The sequence below is a fragment of the Trachinotus anak genome, unplaced genomic scaffold, assembly GCF_046630095.1.
Source record: "Trachinotus anak isolate AG129_WGS33_773 ecotype Australia unplaced genomic scaffold, CSIRO_AGI_Tana_v1 ptg000008l, whole genome shotgun sequence".
In the NCBI taxonomy this organism is placed as follows: Eukaryota; Metazoa; Chordata; class Actinopteri; order Carangiformes; family Carangidae; genus Trachinotus; species Trachinotus anak.
The window spans coordinates 11,113,070-11,138,798 of record NW_027273859.1 but is presented as its reverse complement, the minus strand read 5'-3'; the positions used below and the strand labels follow the sequence as shown (position 1 = coordinate 11,138,798).

Genomic DNA, 25,729 nt, shown 5'->3' with positions numbered 1-25,729 from the left:
CACAAACTGTCAAATAGTGAACTTGAAGCCAGCGGGTTTCCCTGTTGGGGACTCCCTGTTGTGGTCCAGCTGTGGCTACAACAAAAAAAAAACAACATTTTTTTAAGTAAAGTATAGTTTGAACCAAATGCATGATTTACAATGAGTCAAACTAAAAAAAAAAAAAAAACCTGCAGGCTAATTAAAGCCCCTGTAGACTCTTCTTACTGTGAAGAAAGTGCTAAGCCCTGATCAGGATGATTATACAATGTGTAACATTCTTGAATAACCATCAAGGACTGTGTTTGTTTCTGTCCATGTTTGGTCCAACTTTTTAGTAAGGTCTCAAGGAAATGACGTGCTGTTAATAGAAGGTTTGACCTGTTGCCCCTCCTGCCTTAGTATCAACAGAAGATGAACATTCATTCTCTGAATAACTGCAAGAAAAAAGAAAACGGTAGCCAGAGCAGTCCTATTCACCACAATCATCACTTGACTGTTTCTAATGTGAAATTGAGGGAGCATGCCCCCAAGCAGGCGAGAACAGGCTGCGGAACAAGTACCTGGTATGTGAAGTGAACAACTGAGCGGCAGAGCACTCTGATAGCAGCTGGCAGGCAGCTCTCCCCTCTGCTGCTCGGACCACAACAAAGACAGAGAAAACTACTTCTTGTCAGATGGTGGGGGCAGTAAGAATTCGGTATTAGGTCTGTGTCCAGGTCCGGGATCTGGGAATGAATTGGCACAATTCAAATTGTTTTATTTCAGTTGCAAAGTAAAATAAATGTTTACGTAAAAAGTAATGAATACTTTCCTCATTGGTATTAAATAGAAACAGCCCATAGTTATGTGAGGTATACGATTAAAACAGGGATAATCAGTTGTTTTCTCTCTGTGAATCTGTAAATTCACACATTTCTCTGTTCAAATTTAACTACAGAGCTTAAAAACAGAACCATGAGCTTTCATTAGAAAATGCCTTTAGGAAAGATTTCTTGAGTTTATGACTGTACTGAAATATAATACTAGATTGTTATGGTCCTCAACATCTGTATCCACTGTAATTGCTGCTTTTAGCTGCTTCTGGACCTGCTGGTTAAACAGAACCTTAAAACTTAATGCAGTGCTGAGGTTTTCGTCAGTGGTATTCTGTGAAACAAGCACACCATACACTCACAAACCAAGAAACCTGAACTTCAAAAGAAGAGGGAAAAAAAATCACACGTTAACTGCGAATTGTTTGACACATTGGGGATTTCAGGGTGTCCAGTTTGATGGGTAAATTACTTAATCACCACAGCAGTGTTCTCTGAAGGCTCGGAGCAACGCTCTCTCTGAGTTCCTGCCACTCCTGTTCCTCAAAGCCAAAGCCTTTCCTACTGATCCCACTATATGTCCCCTCACTGTAATATAAGAAGCTAGGTAAGTACAGTTTACCACAAAATACCCCTAATTCATCATACTGAAAAATAGGAGACTGATAGCAGCTGAAAGAAGAGACAGAGTGGCCTGGCACTGAGTGAAACTGAACCCAGCCTTTCCTTTGGCCAATATGCAACTGAAGATACTCGTCGAAATGATGTTCTATGATGTTGACTAGACTCGTCCAGCAGTCATGAGACTTTGAGGAAGAATTTCTCACTGTATTGTGGTGTGTACAGGAACTCGCTGATGATGGAATATGTTAATTTCCCACCTTATCCATCAATATGGGTCATTGTTACCCACATTTAACCAATTTTTACATTTTAATAATATTATTTTAAATTCAATATTCAATATTATCATTATAATACTATGTTAATCATTTTGCTAAGTCTTACTTACTATCACCTGTATTTGCTCTAAAACTCTTCTGATGCATCTGACCAGATACAAGTCCCTCCAGCCTGTTCATGTGTTATCTCCTGCTCTTCTCCTCTTCAGCTGATTTAAATTCTCACTTTTGCGATGAGTGTGACTGATTGTTGATCACTTCTGTATTCAGAGAGCTTGGAAAATGTTTTTGCTCTTGGGCATGTACACCCGGAGTCCTGGATTAGTGCATCCTTAGTTGAAGTCACGTGTCAGATAACAGTGACATCTTATTTAAACCACCACAGCCTGACTTACTCAGGATCCCTTTGGGGTTGCAGGTAATGATACTGTGATATTTGCAGTGTAATAGAGTGAAATAGAAATTTGAGATGACTTCAATATTACATATAACACATTGAATGTATCTGCCATCAATAATGTTCTCAGTATCTTTGTGATTGACTGTGCTGTGCTTTTACATTCATTGTTTAATAAACAAAATTATGGATGAATTCATATTTGAAATAACCGTTTCAGTTCGACATGACAGACTGCTACATCAGCATGAAGTGCTATTGGACTCGTTCTTTCATATGGACTTTGGGTCTTGCAAGAAGAAAATATGTACAACCTGTTTTCAGCCACTAGATGTCTCTGTCACACTGTGTTAAATCACAGGGCTCCACTAAAAGGATGGATTTACCTACACTGGATGATCAATATGGGAGAGAATATGATTCATTTATTGTCATTCAGTGTCATTCAATGTCCCACAGAGTGCTGTTGAGTTCACAAATTTCGGGACACACTGATTTCAAACTAACACAAAGGCAAAACACACAAGCAGTATATCTATCTCATCTTGTTAGTCGTCTCCTCCTTGAGACTTGAGCTAAACTTGAAATCTTTCCTACAAGATCCTACATGTGAGTTTCTCTTCTATGGCCCAGTCTTGTGTTGTCGTGTTCCTCTAAGTCTTTCAGAAAGGCTAACATGTGGTGTAAAACGAGTGACATTGGGACTAAGGAAACTCTAAATGATCTCTGCTTGAAACTAAAACAACATTGTGTGATTTGTCCAAAATGGTGAAACCTGCCTTTTCCTCTGTTCAGTGTTCAGCTGGAGAGCTGTTAAAATAGTCAGGTTCTGCAAGAGAAAGCAACATTTGAGAGCGTTCAAGAGCATTTCAGCTACTAGTGAAGTGACTGAATATGATGCTCAGTTGGCTCCATCAGTCTGATTGGCGAAGGCAGACATTAGGTGCACAAATAGCACGGTGCTGTGTAAATTGAAAAAAAATGGATGGTGACAAAACAATCAACCTATTACTTACTATTTATCTATCTACCTATATTTTCTACGCAGCTGTGCAGCCAGAGTAAATGTTTAGTTAAATATATTTTGCATATCCAGAACCAAAAACTGCATTGTATTTGATTCCAAGACAAATCTAGAGATGCTTTGGTAGAAATGGAAAATGCTCTGTTTCATCTCTTTCCCCTGCCACTCCAGCGCTTTCTTCAGTAAAATTTGATCTAATTTTCTTTCCCGTCCTTGGGTATTTCCCCACAGAAATGAAGGGATAGTGATTGCTGGGTAAGATTGGAGTGGATCTAATCTTCCACTGCTCTCAGTCATACTCCATTTCACTGCACATCTAATTTGTCACACTGCTGATGAATATGCCACAAGTTTCATGGGAAAGAGAAGGACATAATGAATATAAAACACACTGGGAGAGGGGGAGAGGCAATTGCCGTACCGCACTAACCACAGTGCATTGTTCATTTGTCCCATCAAATTGCTGACACTATGCATGCACCATGGATTCATTGCTTTCCTCCCTCAGAGTTTGATCAAGAGGTTAAAACAATGACAAACAAAGGCGGGTTAGTTTCTTGCCTGCAGAATGAAGGCAGAAACTTCATGGTCATTTATGATCATCAGCTACAGGCTCAGCGTTTATCTAAGGAAGGCATGCATCACAATCCACAACACTGTGCACCCAGCTGTTAAAATCAGTGTACTTTTTATTGGCCTGCTTGTAAGAAATGCATGCATATGTGGATGACATTGTCAGCATTGCAGGCAATGCAGATGCATTTTACAGACATGCACGTGCAGAAGCTTTAGACAATATCACTTTCGAAGCAGAAGGTAATATAGCATGGTATCTGAATTAAGCAGATGGTATGAATTGCATCTGCATAATGATATTCTAATTTTGTCATTATTCGTTATTACTCTGGTTGTGATTGTCAGGGTGGCGATACACTCGGCAGCAGTCCAAGCAACAGGCAACAAAGTGAATAGGCAGGGTCAAAAATCTGTTCAAATGTTTCCTGGCAACAAGATGTTTCTGTGTGTTGAAAGCAGTAATTCCATCCCAATTGCTTTTAAAAGCTGCCCACCACATAACTGCAGCAATGTAACTGTGCAGAAACACTCAGTAAGAGACAGATGTCTACACTGACCATATGGAGAAATCCAAAGCTGTCTCATCCTGTCCATCATGCCCGTGTTGAATTCATTGATGAGTCGAGAGTGAATGTCTCTTTAAAGAATGGGATGATAGAATCTGTGTGCAGAGCTGCTGCATCACCTATCCATGAGACTGGAGAGCGGCTGATGAGAAAGCCCTTCAGGACTCTTCTCTAAATAGGCATGAAATTATATCTCCCTCTGACTGAGATTAGCGTCCATGGAGCCTCTCGCGTTCTGCCCCCTCTTTTCCTCAGGCTCTCAAACCAAACAGGCACTTTGCAGTTTCAGCTCGTTTGTGCTCAAGTTTAAGAAAGTTCATTTTCATCAGGAGGTGCACCCTGTGTCCTTCATCTTCCTTTGTGGGTCCTGCAGGATTTGTCACACATGCACAGTACTGAAGGGATGTGGTAAACCATAGCAATGTTATGTGCTGATTATTAGCACTTAACAGACCAGCTACTTTATCACTACCAGAACAAATTCGATACACTGCTAGTTTCAGCACATGTAATACATAGTACAGAACTTATTCACACTTGGCTGATCTTTGAAAATCAATCATTTTACAAGAGAAAGCCCAAAGAAACTGATGTATTAAACATTTTGTAAAGTAAAGTTGGACTTTAGATTTCTATTAAAAATCACCCAGTCACCCAATGGGAAATCATGCACTATCCATCCATCCATCCATTATCTATCCATACAGGGGGAAAACGTAGAGGGCACTGGAGCAGGTTACACCCTGGACAGGACGCCAGTCTATCACAGGGCTGACATATGGAGACAAACAACCATTCATGCACACATTTGCACCTATGGGCAGTTTAGATTCACCAATTATCCTAACGTGCATGACGTGTGCAGACACTGGGAGAACAGACATCATGAACAAGGACAAAGAAAATTGAACCAATTGAACCGGTTGCTGTCATGGTGGCTCACCACCTCAAGGTAAATGGTTTTGATACATTATGTGTTAGACCTGGGGCAGAAATGGAGCTGGAGTCAATGTAGTGGACATCAGCTTTGGAAACTGGCTCTATGTGAAACATAACATGAACAGAAATTAAGGAAAGGCTGTTCCTGAGTTCAGGCAGTCAATTTGAGTCCACATGAAACATGTCGTTCGAACCTTACACACACCTCTCATTGCAACACATATCTTGGTGTTGGATATGTTTTATGCCCTGGATATGATCAATATTTTTATATAACAATGAATCAAATAAACATATGTATATTGGGAAGGGGGGGAGTAAGAATTACATCCTGCCCCAGTCCCTTTGTTGTTTTGTTTTTTGTCGAGGTTAGAGTATAGACCCCCACATATTATAATAATCTACAATCAACAAATAAATGATTACCTTGGGTCAGTGGTGTATGATCAAGGTTTCAATTTCCCTGTGTAGTTAGAGTGTGCTTGGGTTACCTGTTCCTTTGTTTTGTGTAATTTTAACTGTCTCTCCCGCTTTTTCTTGAGTATCATCAGCTGGAGGTTTGAAGCTGAAACCGACATAGATGCAGTTCTTTAAAATCTGGTGCCAAGAGTTTGGGCCCCGAGGACTGATACTGTTTCCATTTTTCATGTTCCTGAGGAAATTAGAAATAGCCCTGGATATTATTGTCGTGTCATGTGTGACACATTTATTGTAGATTGTGTGGTCTGGTTGAAGGGGTGGTGATGAAGAGAATCAGCAATCCAAAAAAATCAGCAGAAATAGTTTAGAAAACAAACTCCACGTCTTGCTCAACAGGTCAACAGGTCATGGCAGTTTGCTACATCTATCTTTATGTGTCTTGCGGTTTCCCAGACATTTTTAGGGGGAGGTGGATTGTATTTGTTCTGCCATTGCTGTGAGCCATAGCGCCAGAGCATAAATGCATCTCTGAACTTATCTAACCATCAGTGGAAGGGAAAACTTGACTCAGTTTTCACCAGCTTCCCTCCATTACAGAACACATTTTGGGGTTTGCTGATGACAAACCAAAAGTCATGAAGTCAGAGGCTCTTTTCTGAATATTTTAGGGCAACTGATTGAGAGGAATGTTGAAGCATAAAATGACTTTTTAAACTGGTCAGTGTAGATGTAAATCTGTGAGTGACCATGGATCCGGCTGAGTGAAAGAAGAGCAAAGCAAAATATTTCATACCATATGCCAGATATGATAAATATTTTATTTCTGATCAGCAAAAGACACACAATTGATGCATTTGTATCTTTCATGACTTTTCAGTACAGAGGAAAAACCCAAACATATACACAGTATGGGTATATATGTATATGGGTATATTCTAAAGTGCAAGTGATTCACAAGGGTCAATCATGCGTTACATAGCATCTGTATCAGCAACTTCAGTTATCTCCTTAAATCCTTGATAACTTTTTGAATCCGATAGTAAAATAACTGTCACTTATATATGAATACAAAATAAACTTTACTAGTCACTGAAGCTTTTTGATTTTGTTTAAGCACAACAACATTTATCAATCTATTTCAAGTCTTGAGAGGAAAGAGTACCATGAAGTGCCAGAAGTGTGGGAGTCTTTAGTCTCTGGTATTGACAGGAGAAACAGTTTCACAAAAGTCACCATGGGTCAATTTAACAATACTCCAGTACCACCTTAAGCACCCTATACTTGAGTTTAAATCTAAAACAGAAAGAAATTGAAAGCCTCACACTTTTCTCGCTCTTGTTTTTCCCCAATTGCCTTCATGGGTCACCTAACTCGGGCATGATCTCGTCGAAACAGACATTCAGTGTACAGGTACATTCTCTGAAATTACCGTTACATTTGACTTGGTGAGGAAACAGTCAATTTGCCCTTGCCTATATATTTGACACAAGGAATGTTCATAGAAAATAAATATGAAGACACGGATAGACATTAAGATGCTAAAATGCAAATGCAGACTGATGCTGAGCTCACTGTGTGTTGACAGATCGGAGTGGCCACAGTACACGGGCATCTGGACAGCATCGTACAGGGAAGTAACAGTTTAGCAGCAGCTGTTGGGTTTTGGATTTACCCATGGACAACAAAGATACAGACATATGTATCAATAGTACATGAAGAAGCCCTGACCCTTCAGGATGCGAAATATTCAAACTGATTTCCATTCACTGGGTAAATAAAACATGTCTCAGTTGCACATGTGCTGAATGTTTCAATGCCCTTTATAGTGGTTAAGATGCAAAGTGCATATTTAACATAAAATAATAAGCTAGGATATACTACAGTGTGACTATAGCTCTTAACTTCCCAAGTGATTCCTTCAGAACTGCTGTCCATTTGCACCAAGCGACACAAGAGAAATGATCAGATTCACAGAACAAAAGAAACGCCAGTTTACAAAAACCACAGAAACAGAAAGCGATACAGAGGAGCAATGCCCTCACACTGTGAGTGCAGTGTGAGAGCACACATGCTGCTGCTTTATTCACACAGCATCAGCTGGCACTGAATGAAATAAAGGTCAATTTCTGTGTTGCTGTGAATCCTTTGTGTGTGAGATTATTGCATAGTTTGGAATTCTTAACATAGCTATTAAATTGACACTGAAAAATAAAGCATCTCTTTTTCTGGTCTGTGCTTCACTCTTGTCAATCCAGGACAATATACAGATTCACTTATTTTGCAAACAGGACCAGGTTCAATTGCTCTCATGAAGTCAAAGTAACAACTGTAATGGCGATCAAAGGCAGGCAAGCAGAACCTTCTTGCTTAAAAATCCCTTATAAATTTGCAGTTAAAAACAATTTTAAGATGATGAGTTTGCAGGGTTGGAATTTTTACTTCACTTCATAGTGAACTTAAACCCAGTCCTGGTTCCAAGTTAATCTCTACATTGCATTTTCAATGTGCACAAAAATTTTACTCCATAACAGAAAGGAACTTAAGCCACCGGTTATCTCATTGAAGTTATGGGCGCAAACCAGCACCTGTCTACCAGGTATAGATAAAACAAACACCAGCACGAAGCGATGAGCGATGTTCTCCTGCATGAATCAGCGGTTTGGTTATTTCCCAGGTGGAATTGGACATCGCATGTTTTCATGCCACAAATCAGGATTTGGCATCATTTGAATCACAATCAGAGGGGATGTTTGCTTATGTTGCCAGAAAGTGTCAAATCGGATCAAACCACACCCACACAGCTCAGATGAAATCCTACATAATAACTATTGTTTTTTAACTGTAAATATTTATTGCTAGTCAAGATTTATGATCAAATTTTGAAGAGCTTTAAAGAAGACACCCAAAAACTAAAGCCAATACAAACAAAACAGGCTGTTCTCTTTGAGACATCCTTTCTCCACTGTATAATATGACATTTTAAAAAAGAACACCAAAAATAATAAATAATAAGATTAAATAAACGTATGGGATCAAGATAATAGCTGACATTAGCTACAGTTAGAATTTGTCTACATGTGGCCAGCCTTCTTAAGGAAAATGTATTTCATCCTGTCCAAGGAGAAGCACCCAAAACTGGTGCAGAACCATCAAAAAAAAACATCACTATGAGCGCACCTGATGCTGGTGTTTGTTTTACTGCGACTACACCTGCTCAATCTTCAATAATGTGCACAAAACCCCGGCACTGAACAAGCACATCTAGCAGCTGAAATGGCAACCTTATTTTTTTTTTAACCAGAAAGTGTGTCAAAATGAAGCTAGAGTTTTGTTGTGGTCCCTTGTAACACCCATAAAGTAGATCACCTGACCTGAATGACCAACCTTGTTCCCCTATGGCCAGCACAGAGTCATGACATGGGTCCCATTCAGTCACCAAAGAGTCAGCTCTTTTTTTTTTTTCTTTTTTTTCTTTTTTTTTTTTTTGTTTTTGGCATCGAGCTCATGTTCAAATAGGAGCCATGACTGAACTGCTTTTTAAATCTGTAAACTAATTAAAACTACAATAATGCATAAAAAAAAACTTTAAATAATATAGTAGGAAAATAAATATCATTCCAACAAGGCTTTTTTTAAATAGTCATTTTCAATCTTGACACTGGAAGGCAGTGTGTATGTCACGTGATTCACCTCAGAGAATGATGATCATCAGTCCAAAAAGACGGCTGCTCTCAGTCTCATCGGTGAACGTGCCAATCAGCTACTGCACATACACGACTGCTTCACACACTGGATACAGATTCCACTTAACATGGTCCCACATATAGCCTACTGTAGAGCTCAACAGTCTTAAGCATTACAAGTGTCTGGATACGAGATATGCAAAATGGATTTTTTTTTCTGACAGACTCGGCCACGAGCTGGACAATCCTTCTGTGCAGGATGATGGTTTTAAACACCATGACCATGACTACATCTGCCATCAGAAAAAAAAACAACAACAAAAACAAGATCAAAATTAAAATTAATTAATTAAAGAAAATTATAAGTGCTATAGCTATACACTATTTTGGTATTTCATGAATAGCATTCAGGGCAGTTTGAAGTTTTTTGGTCAGCTTAAGGTAACCTCTCAAAGGTCATCATGAAACCTCTACAGACCTCACTCCGTATGAGCGCTCTCGTTTAGAGGGCTTGCTATGGCTGTCTCAGATAACTTAGTATACAGTACATTTAAGTGTTATGTTAGTGTCAGAAAATAGATATGAAACTCATTTCCACATCTCATGCTCACAATTTGACTGGTCTCAATGCTGAAATATTAGATACATCTACCAATAATTTCCCATTCCTATCATTGAACGAATAATAATCCAGCTATTTCTATTCATGAACAAATGTCGGGTTTTTGTCTATTAAAGTACGGACTTGTGCTCTAGAGGTGTGAACCATCATGGCTATTTTTTTTTTTCTTTTTTCTTGCTTGGCATCAAGAGACATCTTAAGGATTCATGCCTGTTGGAGGCGGTGAAGAGGAGCGAACAGGACCATGTTGCACAGATGCAACAGCCACATGTTCAACACTAACTGTGAGCGGACACGTTTGAAAACAGTCGATGGAAAGGGGGTTCTCTCAAGCCTATAGTGTAGGATATACAATATAACAACAATCAAACTCTGATATCAACTCTATGGGCGTTCCGGGATACCCTAGAGGTGCATATTTCTGTAACTTCCAGTCTAGCGGAGGAATGGATTTTATCACCTCTAGGGAATAGAGGAGCTTTCGTGATGTTTTCAGGGGTGTGTGGAGTTTTTGGAATCTGAGTGGAAGTTAGGAGCTGTCACTGGCAGAGCGCTTTTTGCCAAAATGACTGGCAGGGTCTCTGTTTCGCAGATTAGGCTGGATCTTGTACATATGGGGACCCATGGACCAGCGCCAGCTCCCACGGCCCTCCACTCCAGTTGGGATGGCAGCAGCTGCAGCCACAGCAGTGGATGGGCAGGGCTTGTTCTGCAGCAGCTGAATAAGCATGGTCATCTCTGGGCCCAGCCGCGACACCATGCTGGTCCTAATGCGGTCCACCGTGTCCTCATCACAGTCCATCAGGCTTTGAAGCAGCTTACCATAAAACCTGTGACAACAACACAAAGCATCAGAGAATGATTTTTTAAGAACTCAAAACCAAAAAGGACAAAAATTTACAATACATTCTCACAAATCTTTGTTGTCCTCTCAAGTCTTCATATAGCATATCCATGTATTTGTAAATGTGCTGTGAGGTCTGATGTCATCCATATGGGAGTGACCATCCCGGCTAGAGTCACTTCTAAGCCTTGTGCTCCACCCTCGTATCTCTCTGTATCCACTCCCAAACTGCAATCCTCCATGTATTACAACAACAATAGGAACGAAAACATCCAAACTTGATATTCCTGCTTTATTTTCTTTCATTGTATGACAGAATGTAGAAATGACTTGGTAACCAAAACGTGGAAATCAATACAAATGTAGCCATCTGTTACGCTACATAATACAGGGCTAAAGGGGCATCTATTTGAATACTTGTAATATGAACAGCACTTTAGGTCATTGTGATGCTCATTCACTCAAGATTAGCAGCAGATACATTTCAGTGTCTTATTGTCCACTATTGGAGAGCTAAACTATTGCTTTACAGTCTATTCTGTGGAGTCAAAGTCTGTAATGACTGACATTTCGTTCAAGACTTAACAAGCCGTGTAACATGTGTACTACTGTCAACCTTAATCAACTTGCATATATGTATGTGTATATCCACTGTATAGTATACACAGTGGAAGAGGGGCTCACCTATTGGGGAAGTGACTTGGCAGCTGTGCCACTTCACCAATAGCATCTGGATTAGATCGGGCAACAGTGCAGATATCCAGCTTGCTGTAACACTCCTCTTGGACCTCAGATATCATTCTTTGGAAGGTGGAGCAGCGGCGGATGGTGGGGAATGCCTTCGAGGTGATGCCATTGGCAATGCACTTAAGGCTCTCCTTCACAAATGCTTTACCCTGTAAAAAAATCAACAAAAACATAAAAAAACAAAATGCAGTGCTTCACACATTCTTGCCCTGACGGTTACACCCATATAATACTACACAGCTCATGTGCACATAGAAACAGACATAATGGCATACTGTATGTAGTCTTTGTGAAATGAATTAAAGTGTATACCTGAGTGTCAAATTTAGCAGCACTGTATAAGAAGGACTTGCAGATGTCATGCATGCCATCTGTGTCACAAGTTGAGTTTTCCAGGCAGGCGAAGGCTCCGCAGCCAACTTGGAGGGCACTGTTAAGACAGCGTGCCACATCTGCTGTGGGCACAGAGAATGAACCATCAGCAGGGGAGCCAACAGTGGGTTCACTGGGAATCACTGCACACTCACTGAGCTCATTACACAAGGGTTGCCAGGGTTTCAGCTTAAAAAAATTTGACGAACAAAAGAGAAATTTCATACTTTGGTACTTCACAAAAGACATACAGTCACTCGGGGCAAACAGTGACTTGACTGGGGATTGGACACCTTACAATTCTAAGAGTCTCAGACACTATTTGGCACTACTGCACTTTTCTCTTGGCAGGGACCTATATTCCACTGTTTGGTTCTTTTCAGCAGAGCTTGGATGAACAGTACCAGAAATACCAAAGAGTTTCCTGAAAATTGTTGGCATGCCTGTAGACACACATAAACATACACTTGTACCGCTGGCACACACACACACACACACACACACACACACACACACACTCACAAATGCACAGTGCCACCAGACTCTGCCTTCACTTATAGTATGCAAGCTCTAGGCTGAATTTGACGACTCTGGCTCCAAACCACTTCAATATACTTAACTATTGACTGAGCACATGTCACAGTCCAGTTACATACCCAGAATTGATGTAATACACATCTACATGATGAAATACACTCTGAGAAAATGCTGCCATATTCATTTCAGGAGCATCATGTGACAAGAAGAGTTATTAGGCTGATTAACCCACTCGTAACCCTGATCCTCATCTTTGTAAAGCCTTCGAAACAGCTCCCCTGCAGCAGCATTCAGTCCCTCAAAAACCAATCTTAGCCATAAGGGACACAGCTCTAAGTCCATGCAGCCGACTTGAAATTTTACACCAAGACAGAGCTGTTAGACATAATCTGTAAATCAGTGTATCCAGATAGTTGGCTTTCCTCATTCTTTATCCAAGAATCCACTGAGATGGCAAGCAGCCTGACTCAAATCCTTTGTAATAACCATTAAGAAATGTCACTGAGGATCCTAAGCCCACTTGGCAGACTTTGAATCTGGGGCCCCATGTTGACCTGCACAGTCAGATAAAGTCTGCCTACCATCAGGGACCAGAGGTTCTCTGGAAATATAGAGAGTGAGCTGCAAATCTTATGATGATGAAGCAGTTCCTGCAGAAGGGAATCAGCATCCCTGTTACCCACTGCCTTTTATCACTGGGCTGTACCTTTGTGTGAAAAAGGAAAAGTCAACATTTGAATTTGAAGCCACACATCTATGCTTTGCTGTGTCATTTCTTGATGGTTATTACAAGGGATTTTGACTTAGGTCTTTCTTTTCTCTTTGATGGATTAATGTCAACTAATAGGGTCGTATTTATTGGTCCAAAAGGCACAGCCCCAGTGACAAACAGAGTAGCTTTATCTGAGGCATGCTGGAGAAAAGGTACAATGGTGTAGCCTACTTCTTTTTCTGACTACACCGGCTACACAGGAAGCTTCACGTTTTACGCATTGAAACCCCCTTTAAGTCCACTATCATGCTAAATAGTTGGACCTATGCTGCAGCCAAAGCTACGAGAGACTGTCAGCATGACACAGCCTGCACTCTCAGGTGTCAGCACCAAGCTCCATGCTCATCTGTTGCCGGCAGGACACCGGCAAAAACCACAGCGTTAATCCCGCAGCCTTCTCCGTGAATCAACGCGCTCGTTTAGACAGAAAGGGCTGCATAGGCCAAAAAAAAGAGAGAGAAAAGAAAGAAAGAAAAAACAAAGGCGAAATAAAAAATCTACACACAGGGCGCCAGCAAAGGTAAGGCTGTGCATTGTATAAATGGTGTGTTAAAAAAAAAAAAAAAAAAAAAAGGAAGCTGTACACTCTGAGATATGCAGATGGAAGCAGTGTGTTACTTACAAGGGCTATTGGCAGAAAAGCGTGCTCTCCTGGGCGAATAAGACTCGTTTTGATCCAGTTCATTTGCAGATGCGTTCAGCACCATCAGGAGAAAAAGTCCGGTCCTCAAAGGCATCGTCCTCTTAACACAGATGATACAACTAAATGTAAAGAGACGCCTCCTGTTCTGTGTGTAAATCATAGGAATAACGCTCCAAAAGCTTCTGCGGCGCCGAAAACAGAACAAATGTAGGCTAGTACAAGTAGGCTGCCAGCAATTTCTCTACACTGGACTCCTCACTCTCCTTTTGACTTGCATGACAGATAGCACCGATGTCAAGTCTGCATGGGTTTATATGGGAGCGCTGAACATTACGAGTTCTGCGTGAGGACCAATCAGAACGCAGCATTCAAGACCGTGGTCCTGGTCTCTCCACTACTAATTGATAAAATCATTTAACAGCGGCCAACACTGTAGATCTTACAGCTCAGCTTCAAGGTTGTGGGCATTATTTCCTGTAATGACCCTATAATAACAAACTATAAGCTCTATATATTTCTAATAGTTATCAATAGGGACTTTTAAAAATCACCCTTTGCTTTACAGCTGCTATTATTCTAGGTCTATACATCATCTCTGGCCCGGTTGTGAGGTGATCACTGAATTATACTGTAAGTATGATAGACCCTCATGAGGCTTGAAATAAGGGCTGTGTTGATGATGATAATGGATAATTTGTTTCATGATCAAAACGATTTACATAGAATAAGAAATTCTGTGTTGCCTCACAGTAAAGGCAGGCGGTCATGAAACCATGCTTGCATAAATGAAAGGTAAGGGACTGTACCAAAATTAATAAAGTGGAAAGGAGGGGATTGAAACCGTAGAAGGGTGTTGAAATTTTTCTTTTGGCTGAAGGGGCGATAGTACTGACCTTTTTAGCAGAATTGGAGAGGGCGTTTTATTTTATCTTTTGTCAGTTCAGATTGAAATTGCATTTCAGCCTTGCCTTGTGAGATATTTTTTTCAAAGTAAGTTTTATTTAAATCATAAATAGTTGCATTGAAAAGATGATTTTATGATCACTATGACATATAGGGCATCAAAGTAAATGCCACAGCTTCTTCTGATGTATTAGTGGCTATTATTCCATTATGCAGACATGGAAGTACATTTTTTAATATACTGTTCCTCTTTTAGGCTATTAGCTGCCCTTGAGAAATTTGGAGAGGGTGGTGCAGTCCTCCCTTCAAGTCAAGGGGTGGGTCCAAAGAAAATACTGATAACCTCAAGGCAGGTCTTGTTTTTTTAAACGGAAACAGGAGATTCAGGCCTCCTCCCTACCCCAAATAATTTTTCTGCTGTCCCTAACGTCAACAAAGGCAAAGCCCTTCACCACACTGATAGACCAGAGTTTTTAACCAACCAGTATTTTAGTCAAATGTGGTGCATACTTTACCAGACTTAAAACGCCTTTGCCCAAATATCAACCCAGAACATTCAAATGACATGTCTTTTTTATCACTCTGGCATTTTCCTGAACCATGCTCAATGATGACACCATTGTTGCTTTAGCTTAGGGAATCTACTTAACATGGAGATAAACTACCTGTGCTGTTGACATAAAGTGTGGATAATGATTGCTGCTGATCTAATCCTCCATTCTCCTCTTACTAAGACTGTAAAATGTTGGCTCAGAGTCCACTAACTTGCAGCTGCACGTGCCGGCACACAGAGGATGATGTGTGGGACTCTAAGCTATCATTTATCATGGAGGCCTCACGCCTCTTCACCCAGTGCAATGCTCAACCATTACAGACAGAATCAGACACTATGAAGCTGAATTGTTCTGATAATCATAGAGGGGAATAAAAGAAAATGGTTGACAGTGATCTGAAAAGACTTTTTTGATTTAGATTTACAGCAGAAACCTCCTCCTTAGCTGAAATAAAGTCCCTTTCACGGACCTGAAAATGTTTGTCCTCTTATCACACAAACTGTATCATGTTCTGTCAATCACTTTTCCTTTCCTGTGGTGTTTCAGAGAGCAGAGAGCGTCTTTCTTCTGTGCTCTGGTTATCTTTGGCAATCATTGTGCTATAACCCTAATTTCTCCCAGAGCGTTGTCAGGAGTTGGGCATGATGTCAAGCTGTTGGCACCTTATGTCTGCTGGGGAATCCAAATATGTGTCCCTGCCAGCTGCACCGATAGCCTTTGTAATGGAAAGATGATATGGATGTAACAGCCTAATGAATGAGCTATTATCTACTGTCACAGTCAATCACTGTCAACGTCCTCGTCTAAGAAGGGCATGAGTTACATGTTGGATATAGGATTTTTGACAATTTGCACAGTTCAGACTAGGTTAGATCAATGATGACCTTTTCAAAAGAGACTAGAGAACCAAGGTCTGTGATTTAACTTACCTGACTGCTCAGGAGTTTGTCTTTTCATGGGACTATTTAGAAAGTTTAACTGTCCATTATAATGTTTACTCTTTCATGTCTTTCTGTTCCATTAAAGGAGTTTTCAGAATGACGGCAGGTTGTCCTCCCTCCATAAATTAGGTGTGGAAACAGCATGTCAAAGACCAGCCTGCTTGCTCATTGGTTATGTCAGCACTCCTTAAAAGCCTGAAGAAAACAACAATGCAAACAATGTGTAAGATTTGAGTCAGATGCTGGGCTGATATTCATGCTTTCCATGAATATGTTGCTGCACTGGCATTTATTCCTTCCCCATGGTTTTTTTTTTTTTTGTTTGTTTTTTTTTTCTTCGCTCAAGTGGGTGGGGGTTTGGTGTGTCTCAGCTGAAACTGAAGACGTGAACTGAGAGTTTATTCATGAGTTTGGAGGTCGGTCTCATCCTTGTTAGCACATCACTGCAGACTCTTCCATGTTGGAGCGAAGCCATACCACAAACACATTTGAGACTACCACTTCTGCGTCCTCTTGAGGGAAAGGATAATGAATTCCTTTGTCAGGTAGAAGACGCTGCTTCACCTTGTTTTCAGAAATACAACAGACAACATAGAGGGCAGAGTTCACCGAAAGGACAAATCTGTTACAGAGAATGAACGTGCAGTCAAAACGGGCGGCTGCAGTTTTGCATTCATTTACATTGAGGTGGATGAACTGATTTTCTGATTAGAAGTCACTTTGCATCTAAGTTGAATTTTGCCCTAAGCTTATTGCCGTTTGCCTGACAGCAACTTCCTCTATAATTATAAGATTATGAGATTGCTCATTATGAGCAAGAGATTTGAAATTAGTGAAAAAAATTGGAGGTTGATCTTTTATCAGGTACAAGGCAATTAATCATAAATATTGCTAATGTCTGCACTAAAGCTTTTTAAGGAGTATATATAATGAATTATATAAAAGCACTTGCAAGGAAGGACAGTGCAAGTCTACCTGTGTCCACAAGAGGGACTTTGTCAGATTTTACTGACAACATGAGCCATTACTGTGAGGTAACACCTCAGAACAGTCTGGTGTCTCTGATGTATTGGAGGGATGGAGAGTAAAAGAGCAAACCATGATTTGTGAAATCTGAGAAGTGGAAAGGATGTGAGACACCCTACAGGATCATAATCACATCCCAGTTCGCCTCATGTAAAACCAGTCAACAGTGATTTGTTTACACCTACATTTAGATTTTTCTGTGTGTTCTGACAGGTGACGTTTGGTTCAGGGGGCATAACGGGTTTTGCTTTCTAGCGGCAGATGACTGTGGTGTCCACATGAGATTAGCACTTAGATTTTGAGGAAATATTTTGAACATGTCTTGGGGTATGAGCAGCAGCTCTGACAGACAGAACCAGCGTCTGTCCATTAGACTGAGCACCCTGTCAGAATATCACGAGACCCAGAAAGAAAAGAGACAGTATCACTTTTACATCTGAAGAATACAGTTGAAATACATATTAATTCACCTATAAAGCCCTCAGGATGCAGAGAAATTTGATTAACTATAAAACAAAATGTTAACAACCTTTCAAACCCAATTCTACAAATCAAATTAATTACAGTTATAGTCTGCATTCTTAGAGGAACGTCTATTGAAACACCAGAAGTGGAGCAACCAGACTGAGATTTGGTTTCTGTGGGCACGGTGAACAGCTAAACCCATTTACTGTTGTATGCGGTATTCACCACTGAGATAGGCTGAAATTAGCAGACACCTCTGTGTACATGTTGTGGCCTTGTGGAACTTAAAATTCTTAGAAAAAGTATGATTTTGACAGAGCAAATACTCATTGTCACATCACCAGAAAGGAAGGTGGAATGTTTCAGCTTATTTTCTTAAGCGTGTGAAATGCATTTCTTCCTCTGTAGTATCTGAATGGATGGTGTTTTCCCTCAAACAGATGTCTGCATGGCTTGAACATAACGCAAAAAACTCAGGGGATCAGCATTCCTGAATGTGTATCCGATACGAGCAGCATAGCAGGGCTATACATCTGGAAGCTGGAATGAAAACACACTGCAGCATGAAACATTCGGAACAAAACATTGCACAAAAAAAGTTAATCGCAACAAATGTTTTCACATTTTCACTCTGCAGCAGAGGGAATAAGAATCGAGGAAATATAGAAACACATACAACACAGTGAGATCCAAATCCTAAGACCACTTTCTCATTCAGGTGAATGGTGTAAGGATCTTCGGTGAACAATATGTATGGAAGATTGTGGAGGAACATTTTTCTCATTAAAGTTTATTCCTATATAAGTTATGTAAATTATTGTGTGAAAATGTAAACTGCAGAGACCTTATGAAATAACGTTCCACCCTTTACTGTCTTCAAATCCAACTGAAGCTTGATATGTCTCTGACTACAAGGGCAGGCTTGTCTTCTAGTCAAGTACAGGAACTACATACTTGTACATGTTGGTGTGAAAGCACTGGTTCTGACAATAATTAATAATCAAAAATGTTCTGTGTTAATGTTGTGTGGACTGGGGGCATCATCTTGAAGCTTAAGGTAGGGCATCGAAACGCAATACTAGATCCAAAATCTCTTTAAATATTCTCTGCTGTATTTAATTTTGTACATTTCTGCCATTAGTTTTACAGCCACAGTTTACTTCGTAAAGCTGCTACCACCAGAAATTGCAAATTGTTGGTAATTTGTAGATCACAGTCGTAAAACGACGACTTGCAACATGCCGCCCAAATACACCTCAGTCAGTGGAAGCCTCTAAAGAAGTAGTCTGTCCCCTCACTTTTCTATACACTGGAGATGTGTGCTCACTTGGTGATGGACTCGCTTAGGTTTACATCTGCTGCTGAGGGAATGAAAAGATTTCTTTCACAGGGAAATGAATTGAATTGGCCAGTGGACACTACGGTGGTCTTTTGTACTGTCAGCTATCACAAAGAATTTCTGAGTGATGTCTTTTTATCTAAATGTTCTACACAAGTTTCAGGTCACATACTATTTTGTGATTCCTATCAGACTCCTGAGTTTCATTGATTTTTGGTCCCGCTGAGTCACCTTTACCAGAGTTCTCCCAGCATGTCACATACAAGCATCCATGCAGCCAAAGTCTCCTTGAGCAAGATACTGAATCTCAGCTCTCAGCCCCACTGGTGTGGTTCTGTAACTGACCCAGCACCTTTACCTCCTCTGTTGACTACTGAAATAACTTATTTCTCCTCCTGGAATTAAAATGATGTTGCTCACTCAGATCAGGAGCCCAGAGATATTTTACAAGGACAAAAGAACTGCAGTTTTTAATATTGTCTGTTTTGCTCCTGTTTTCTGTTGCAAGCAGTTAAATCTGAATGGAAACGTTTTAAATGGGAATGCGTTTGAAGTAAGATGGTGGAAATAATTATTGTCTACTTGCGTAAGCCATGCTGTCGAAGATACATTTGAAATGCATTAATTTATCAGACCCACACTATTTCCCAAAGGGCAGAGCCATTCACAGGGCTTTGTGAAACTAACTGAACAATATCATTCCCAGAGCTTCATCGCTCCTAATCATGCAGTGGCGCTTTTGCAGGCAGAGTTTGAGACACCTGCTGTCTGGTAGGTTTTTCTGTGGTTAATATTCTCTGGTTCACAGGTGTGTCCAATAACTGTCTCCAACAGCAGCCAGGGTGATGTCAATGTAATACAAAGAGAATTTACTTTGTAGTTTGCTTGATCAACATCCATGGTAAATAAAGATGACTGACACCTTTATATATTCTGACTTCATCATTATAAAATCTATGGAAACTTAAAAGTATAACAGTACTTGACAAAAGTGTCTGTGAAGTGACCTCTGGAACGTGCACTTCAAGAGCCCTATTAAAATATGAAAAGCATATTTTAAGATTTGCAACTTTTGCAATGATTTATTCTTTGTGTCAGACCTTTTAAATCTAATGTCATGGCTCTTCACTTGAACATCTTACGTTTGTGGAGTCCAGTGTTTAAATGCCTGTGCCAGTGTTGGTTACAGCCAAAACGGGCTGCTCTAGAACAGTGGAGTACTTTATCCAAGCACCTGAATGACACACTGCATTTTCTTGCTTTTATGCAGTGTTATACAGCTTTCAGCTTAATGTACAGTATGGGTTCTTATAGAGGTATAGCCAAAGTATAGGTATTGTTGTTATTTTTTCCCAAAAGTAAGACAGCTAGTTGAATAAGGCAATAGACGTTCTTTAATAGCCAAACAAATGTCATTAAATTAAAATATACCTCTTGTGGATTTCAGATAATTAGTGTAATCTCTCTTTACATTCCACTGCCTGAGCACACAATAGCATGTGTGCATTAAGTCTTCAGACAGACACACATACTCACACACACGCATCAAGCAAAATCACAGTGTGTGCACCTTAGAAGGAGTCTGTCTGTATGCAGCATGCACTAGTACCTAGGCTATGTTCCCTTCACCCAGCCATCTGGTTTCAGTTCAGACCCATCTGGATCTGTCTCCAGCCCAGGCATCTCAGGAATACATTTTGGAGGGGTGCCCACATCCGTTCACACAGACAAGTGTTTTCAATTACTCAATTTTAAATGTCTCTAAAACCCAAGTGATTGAGCTTTTTATTATTTTTTTTAAGGCGGCAGTAGTGGTAAATACTATTTTTAAAGGGCTGCTTCAAAGGATTATAAGTAGCCAGTACATAAGACATCGACTGAGCTACACCTTGATGGCTATGCAGAAAACATCACTATTCAACAAGCTGAAGCATAACCGCAGCTCACATACTCTGCAATCACAACACATAGTTGTTTGCTGATTTCAGTGCTACCGCAAATATCCTCTGAGACGCCATGGAGGAACAAGAGAGCCGAGAAGTGATGAAAACCATGCAAAGAGCTCATCCCGTATTAAAACTGACAATGATTGTGAGCTCCCACACCAAACACAATAAGTTAGCTGAGGTTTTAATCATGAAAAACAGAAGACAAACACAGGGGCTTGGGCTCACATTTACTGTTACTGATTCATTTCTGCAACGTCAGCTACCAATCTCTTAATATTAATGTGTGGACATTATTCTAATCCACTGCATGAATACAAATCAGAAATTGTGTAAAGGAACGTATAGCTTCTTCTTCTTCTTCTTCTTGTTTTAAAGGTTCTGCAAACAAGATATTAAACAATAATATAGCAGAAAACAACAAGACTATTTTCTACATAAAGATGGCATCCTGAGCAGACAACAAAATCACACGGCCTCAAAGGTGTTGTAATCCGGTCTGGCACTGCATGCATGTTAGTCCACGAGAGTCCATCCTGTTAAAATGCTGGTCCTCCGCACGTGTATAAACACATAGTGAGAGTTCAGGTCAAAGTGACCTTCCAGAATTTCCTCCACTGAAGAAACCATGTTTTCATCTAAAAAGGCCGCTGACAAAGAAAGAGATAAGACTAGACCAAAGGCAGTGCCATGTGGACTACCGCCCCATATCCCGGTCGTCTGGTGAACCGTCAAAACATCCATAAAGTTTTTAAAGTTTTTACCAGCTTCATTAGTTTCTTTACTGGCTCCATCAGTGTCATTCGTGTGTCCGGTCCCAGCGGATAAGTCAAAGGCTGAATTTCTTACCCAGTCTGACTGTGCAGCCAATACTGCTCTGGCTTTATTGAGATGGAAAACCATATGGGCTGCTAAAGGGCTCCAGCTTGACTCAGAACTGCTTTTCTTCTCTTCAATGCATAAGTAACTTGATGCCACATAATGTTACATGTCTGTTTTCATTAGTGCCTGGCTACAGTAGGCATGGTAACGTTAGCTGACTTGCTGTTACACATATTATGAATTTTTTCAGCAAATGTTGCTATTGCTAGCTGGCTTGCTGGCTAGCTGGCTAGCTTGCATATCATAGCAATCCTAGCATGGGCTAATGATTGTGGCTACATTGTTTTTTTGTCCTTTTTTTTTTTTGTTGGCTCACGTGTAAACAGGGTAGCTTTGTGGTCCGTAACACCAGCAGGGTTAGATTTGAGGCTAACTCGAGGCCGGAGGAGCATTTGTTTTGGTCTAAGATGCTGCTGGTGTAACATCTAGTGGAAGTGATGATTGCTTACAGAACCTTTCAGTATTTTGTACAATTCTTCTGACACACTTTCTAATATTGTCTTGCACTTTCGCTTTGATTGACAATGTACCACAAAGAGGGTGCAGAGTGGTAGCAAATAAAGTAACATGCAGCAAAACCATAGACTCTATATAAAAAGAGCAAAACCACAGACCAGTTTACATGCATCTTAGCCAACTGCATTTTCTATCACTGACAGAACTTTCCCATTTCTTTAAGAGTTGTCTATATGTGTGTGTGCGTGTGACTTCGTTACATATTGATCCATCCTGATGAAATCTGCTGTGTCACAGTGACGTTTGTACCTAAATCTATTTGAAATTATGACCAACAACACATTTTAATGACTTCTATGACTAAACCATTGAGACCTTCCTCAGGATGCCTGTGGGCATGTGCTCATACAGCTATATTTCATAGCAGTATTTCATATGGCTGTGCGATAAGGGCTATAGTGTAACACTTATACATTGTCACAGGCAGTGGCAGTTAATCCAAAGGAAATACTGCCCCTTTTTTCAATTTGCATGCTAATACTATTCCTGATTTAATCTGACATGAGCTACACAGTGGTAGCCCTCATATAAGTTCCCCATCAGGCATCCAGTCCCCATCGTTCACATCTATCTTGAATTAGTGCTGCAGCAGCTCTCAGCATCCTATTCAAATGTTGTAAAGCCTCCTTCAGACCGACAATAGCACTGCGTCAAAAATGTAGCCTCCTTTTTCATTTCAATAAAATTATTGCATTGTCATAGAGGGGGGGCACCAATATACTCTTTCACTGGACAAGTAGTCCAGTGAAAGAGTAGTCTACGGAAAAAAACAGGTTGATCCTGGCTCAAATTTTGCTACAGCAAAGTTTAATGTTATCCAGCAATGCAGCCTATTGGCCTGTCAAATATGAGCAAATAGCAGCTGAATCACTTCCAAGTCTAGATAAAACTAGCAGCTGTCAAATGGTCCCATATTTTAAAGGTTACAGTTATATCCTAAACACTTCTGTAATAGTGTTAAGAAAAAAAATGTTGAATTGATTTTCCCCTTTTCCTTTTCTCAGGGCCTCTGTCTGTCTGGCCACACAGGTGGAGGTTACTGCCCACTATTCATCAGCAAACCCTCTGATTGGCTAAGCACAGATTTGGCAGGAAATCTTATACTTGCTAAATGTATTTACACAAAAATTCAGGACCACTGCTTTGCTAATGTATTTTTAAAGCACAATGTGGATCATAATATATATGTACAGCTACATTCACAGTTTATTTACAGGGAGCAGTATATTTTAATTCACACCTCCAAGTTTATAAAAAAAAACCAACAACAACAAAAAACAAACAATGAAACATAAAAAACACAAAAACACAATGAAAATGCATTTTCACAACAGGGGACCTTTAAACAGTCTCTTTCTAAAAAACACTGTAGCATTTTATTGTTACGACCGCTGGTGGCCGAACACAAAACACAGGACTCACTTGAAACGTCTCTTTTACGTTTCAAACCAAGTCAATGTTGTTTATTTTTTTCCCACTGTTCGACAACTTTAACCCTGTGTTTATTGTAACAATGATGACTAAGGGCTTCTAACCTGATCACAGTATTTCCTAAAATTTTTCTAAACCCAACCAAGTTGCTTCTGTGCCTAAACCTAGCCAAACCGTTACCATAAAGCGTAGTGCTTTTTTGTTTTTGTTTTAAAATCACTGGCATTGTAAACTGGGGCAACTGTTAAATATAAGTCTCACTAAAGCTGAGAGATTCAAAATGTCATGAACCAATGAGAAACCGTCCAGTAGATATGGAGACATTCCTCGGGTTAGCTGAAAGTTTTGACCTGCTAGTGCACTACAGGAAAAGTCACTAGGATTCAGCCTCCAGGGGCCACAAACCTGACATTGTCATCCATAGACTCATGCCACTAGAAATAGAAACAGGCTAGAAATAAAAGATACAAGGCTGTGTACATAGGTCGTTTAAAAACACTTACCACTGTTCTCAAAGTCTTTCCAAATTCATTAAGACTCTTCAAACCATCTGGATTAAATAATAGTCTGTCCACTGCACAATACAAAAGATTTGTGACCCGTTTCCCAAGTTGCAGCTTTGGTTCCTAATACAGACCAAGACTGTAGCCAGAAATGATATGTCTTGATGTGGACCATATGTAAAACTTTTATTATCAGATACAGGTTTTTATACTGGTGCTGCTTTATATTATTTTATATTTCATACAAAACATTGTGTTTATATTTTGATTGTTTAGTAAAAAATATGGCTAAATGAAAAAATAGACTAAATGAGAGGCATAAACTGGAGATATGCTGGTCTAAATGCAGCTCAACTTTGACTCGTCTAAATTATGGTACACTGTGTGCTGAAAATGAAATTGATCATTATTTGAATCTAGAATAAGCTATTTTCCAAGAGGAAACTTGCAGCGTGTGTCTTGTTCTATAACAGATAAATCTCAGTATGAACCATGTGGGAATTTAGGGTTGGAGTCTACTCTGTGGTTATATGGATTTCCATTAAGGGCTGATAGTTTAGTGGAGAAAAAAAAAGATAAAACAAAGTTATTGCATGAGTTTGTCAGTTTTATACATTCTTTATGGAGTGCTTGTTATTAGCTGGTGTTTGTGTGTGTTGCTGAAAAAGTAAATAAAGCCTTAAAAATCCCCTCATACACCAACAAGCTATAATTCTCACCATTACACTAATTCCCATGTTGTTAAATGTGTTTAATGTGCTGCGTTTTTTTTCTAATGACCAGAATTGAAAAGAGCTTGAAATCTGGAGGATCGTTGTGGCTTTGATTTATGATGCCTGGGTGTTTCTCAATGGTCTTGCGGTATTCATCACATCTATGCGTAATCCCTAATCAGGGTTATGTACATAGCACTCCATCAAGAGCCCTTCAAGATCACTCAGAGAATGTTGACTTGGTAATTGAATTTGAGCATAGCTTATGATGGGAATATAAGCCAGATGCCAGGATGTTTATGGCGTTTTTGTGGGCAGCAGTGTACACAACCTCTGTCTCTCGCAACAGCCAGATTTTCCATGCCCAGTGCATCCTTATGGTCAAAAACATCTCAAGTAATTACTGAGTTATAGTAATGAAACTGGTGTTAGCAGCGATATGCATCATATAGATTCATTACAGCCATCTGTGAGATGCTGGCAAAGAAAACATGACTGATTATCGTTCTTGTTCAAATGTGTCCATTGTTACCTTCCACTTCTATTATATAAATCCCACGCTATGGTCTTTAAATTCACTAGGTCTCATCCAAATGAGCAACGTCTCTCTCCAACACCATCAGCAAAACACCAAATGAGGGAAGATTGTTTGGAAGAATGGTGTTCCTCCCT

At 40.0% G+C, this 25,729-nt stretch overlaps 1 protein-coding gene across 2 annotated transcripts; it reads right to left on the bottom strand.

Annotated features, from left to right (window-relative positions):
* Positions 1–6,417: 6,417 nt before the first annotated feature.
* On the bottom strand, positions 6,418–14,126 carry stc1 (stanniocalcin 1). Of its 2 annotated transcripts, none has more exons than XM_071482580.1 (4): positions 13,818–14,126; positions 11,827–11,966; positions 11,452–11,663; positions 6,418–10,753 (listed from the first exon to the last, which is right to left on the bottom strand). In XM_071482580.1, exons 1-4 carry the CDS (start codon positions 13,996–13,998, stop codon positions 10,453–10,455), a joined length of 834 nt encoding a protein of 277 aa, XP_071338681.1. In that variant the 5' UTR covers positions 13,999–14,126; the 3' UTR covers positions 6,418–10,452. The 2 variants fall into 2 exon arrangements, with proteins under 2 accessions (XP_071338681.1, XP_071338682.1); XM_071482581.1 differs by having other exon boundaries at positions 11,827–11,969; positions 13,818–14,122.
* Between the last annotated feature and the right edge of the window lie 11,603 nt (positions 14,127–25,729).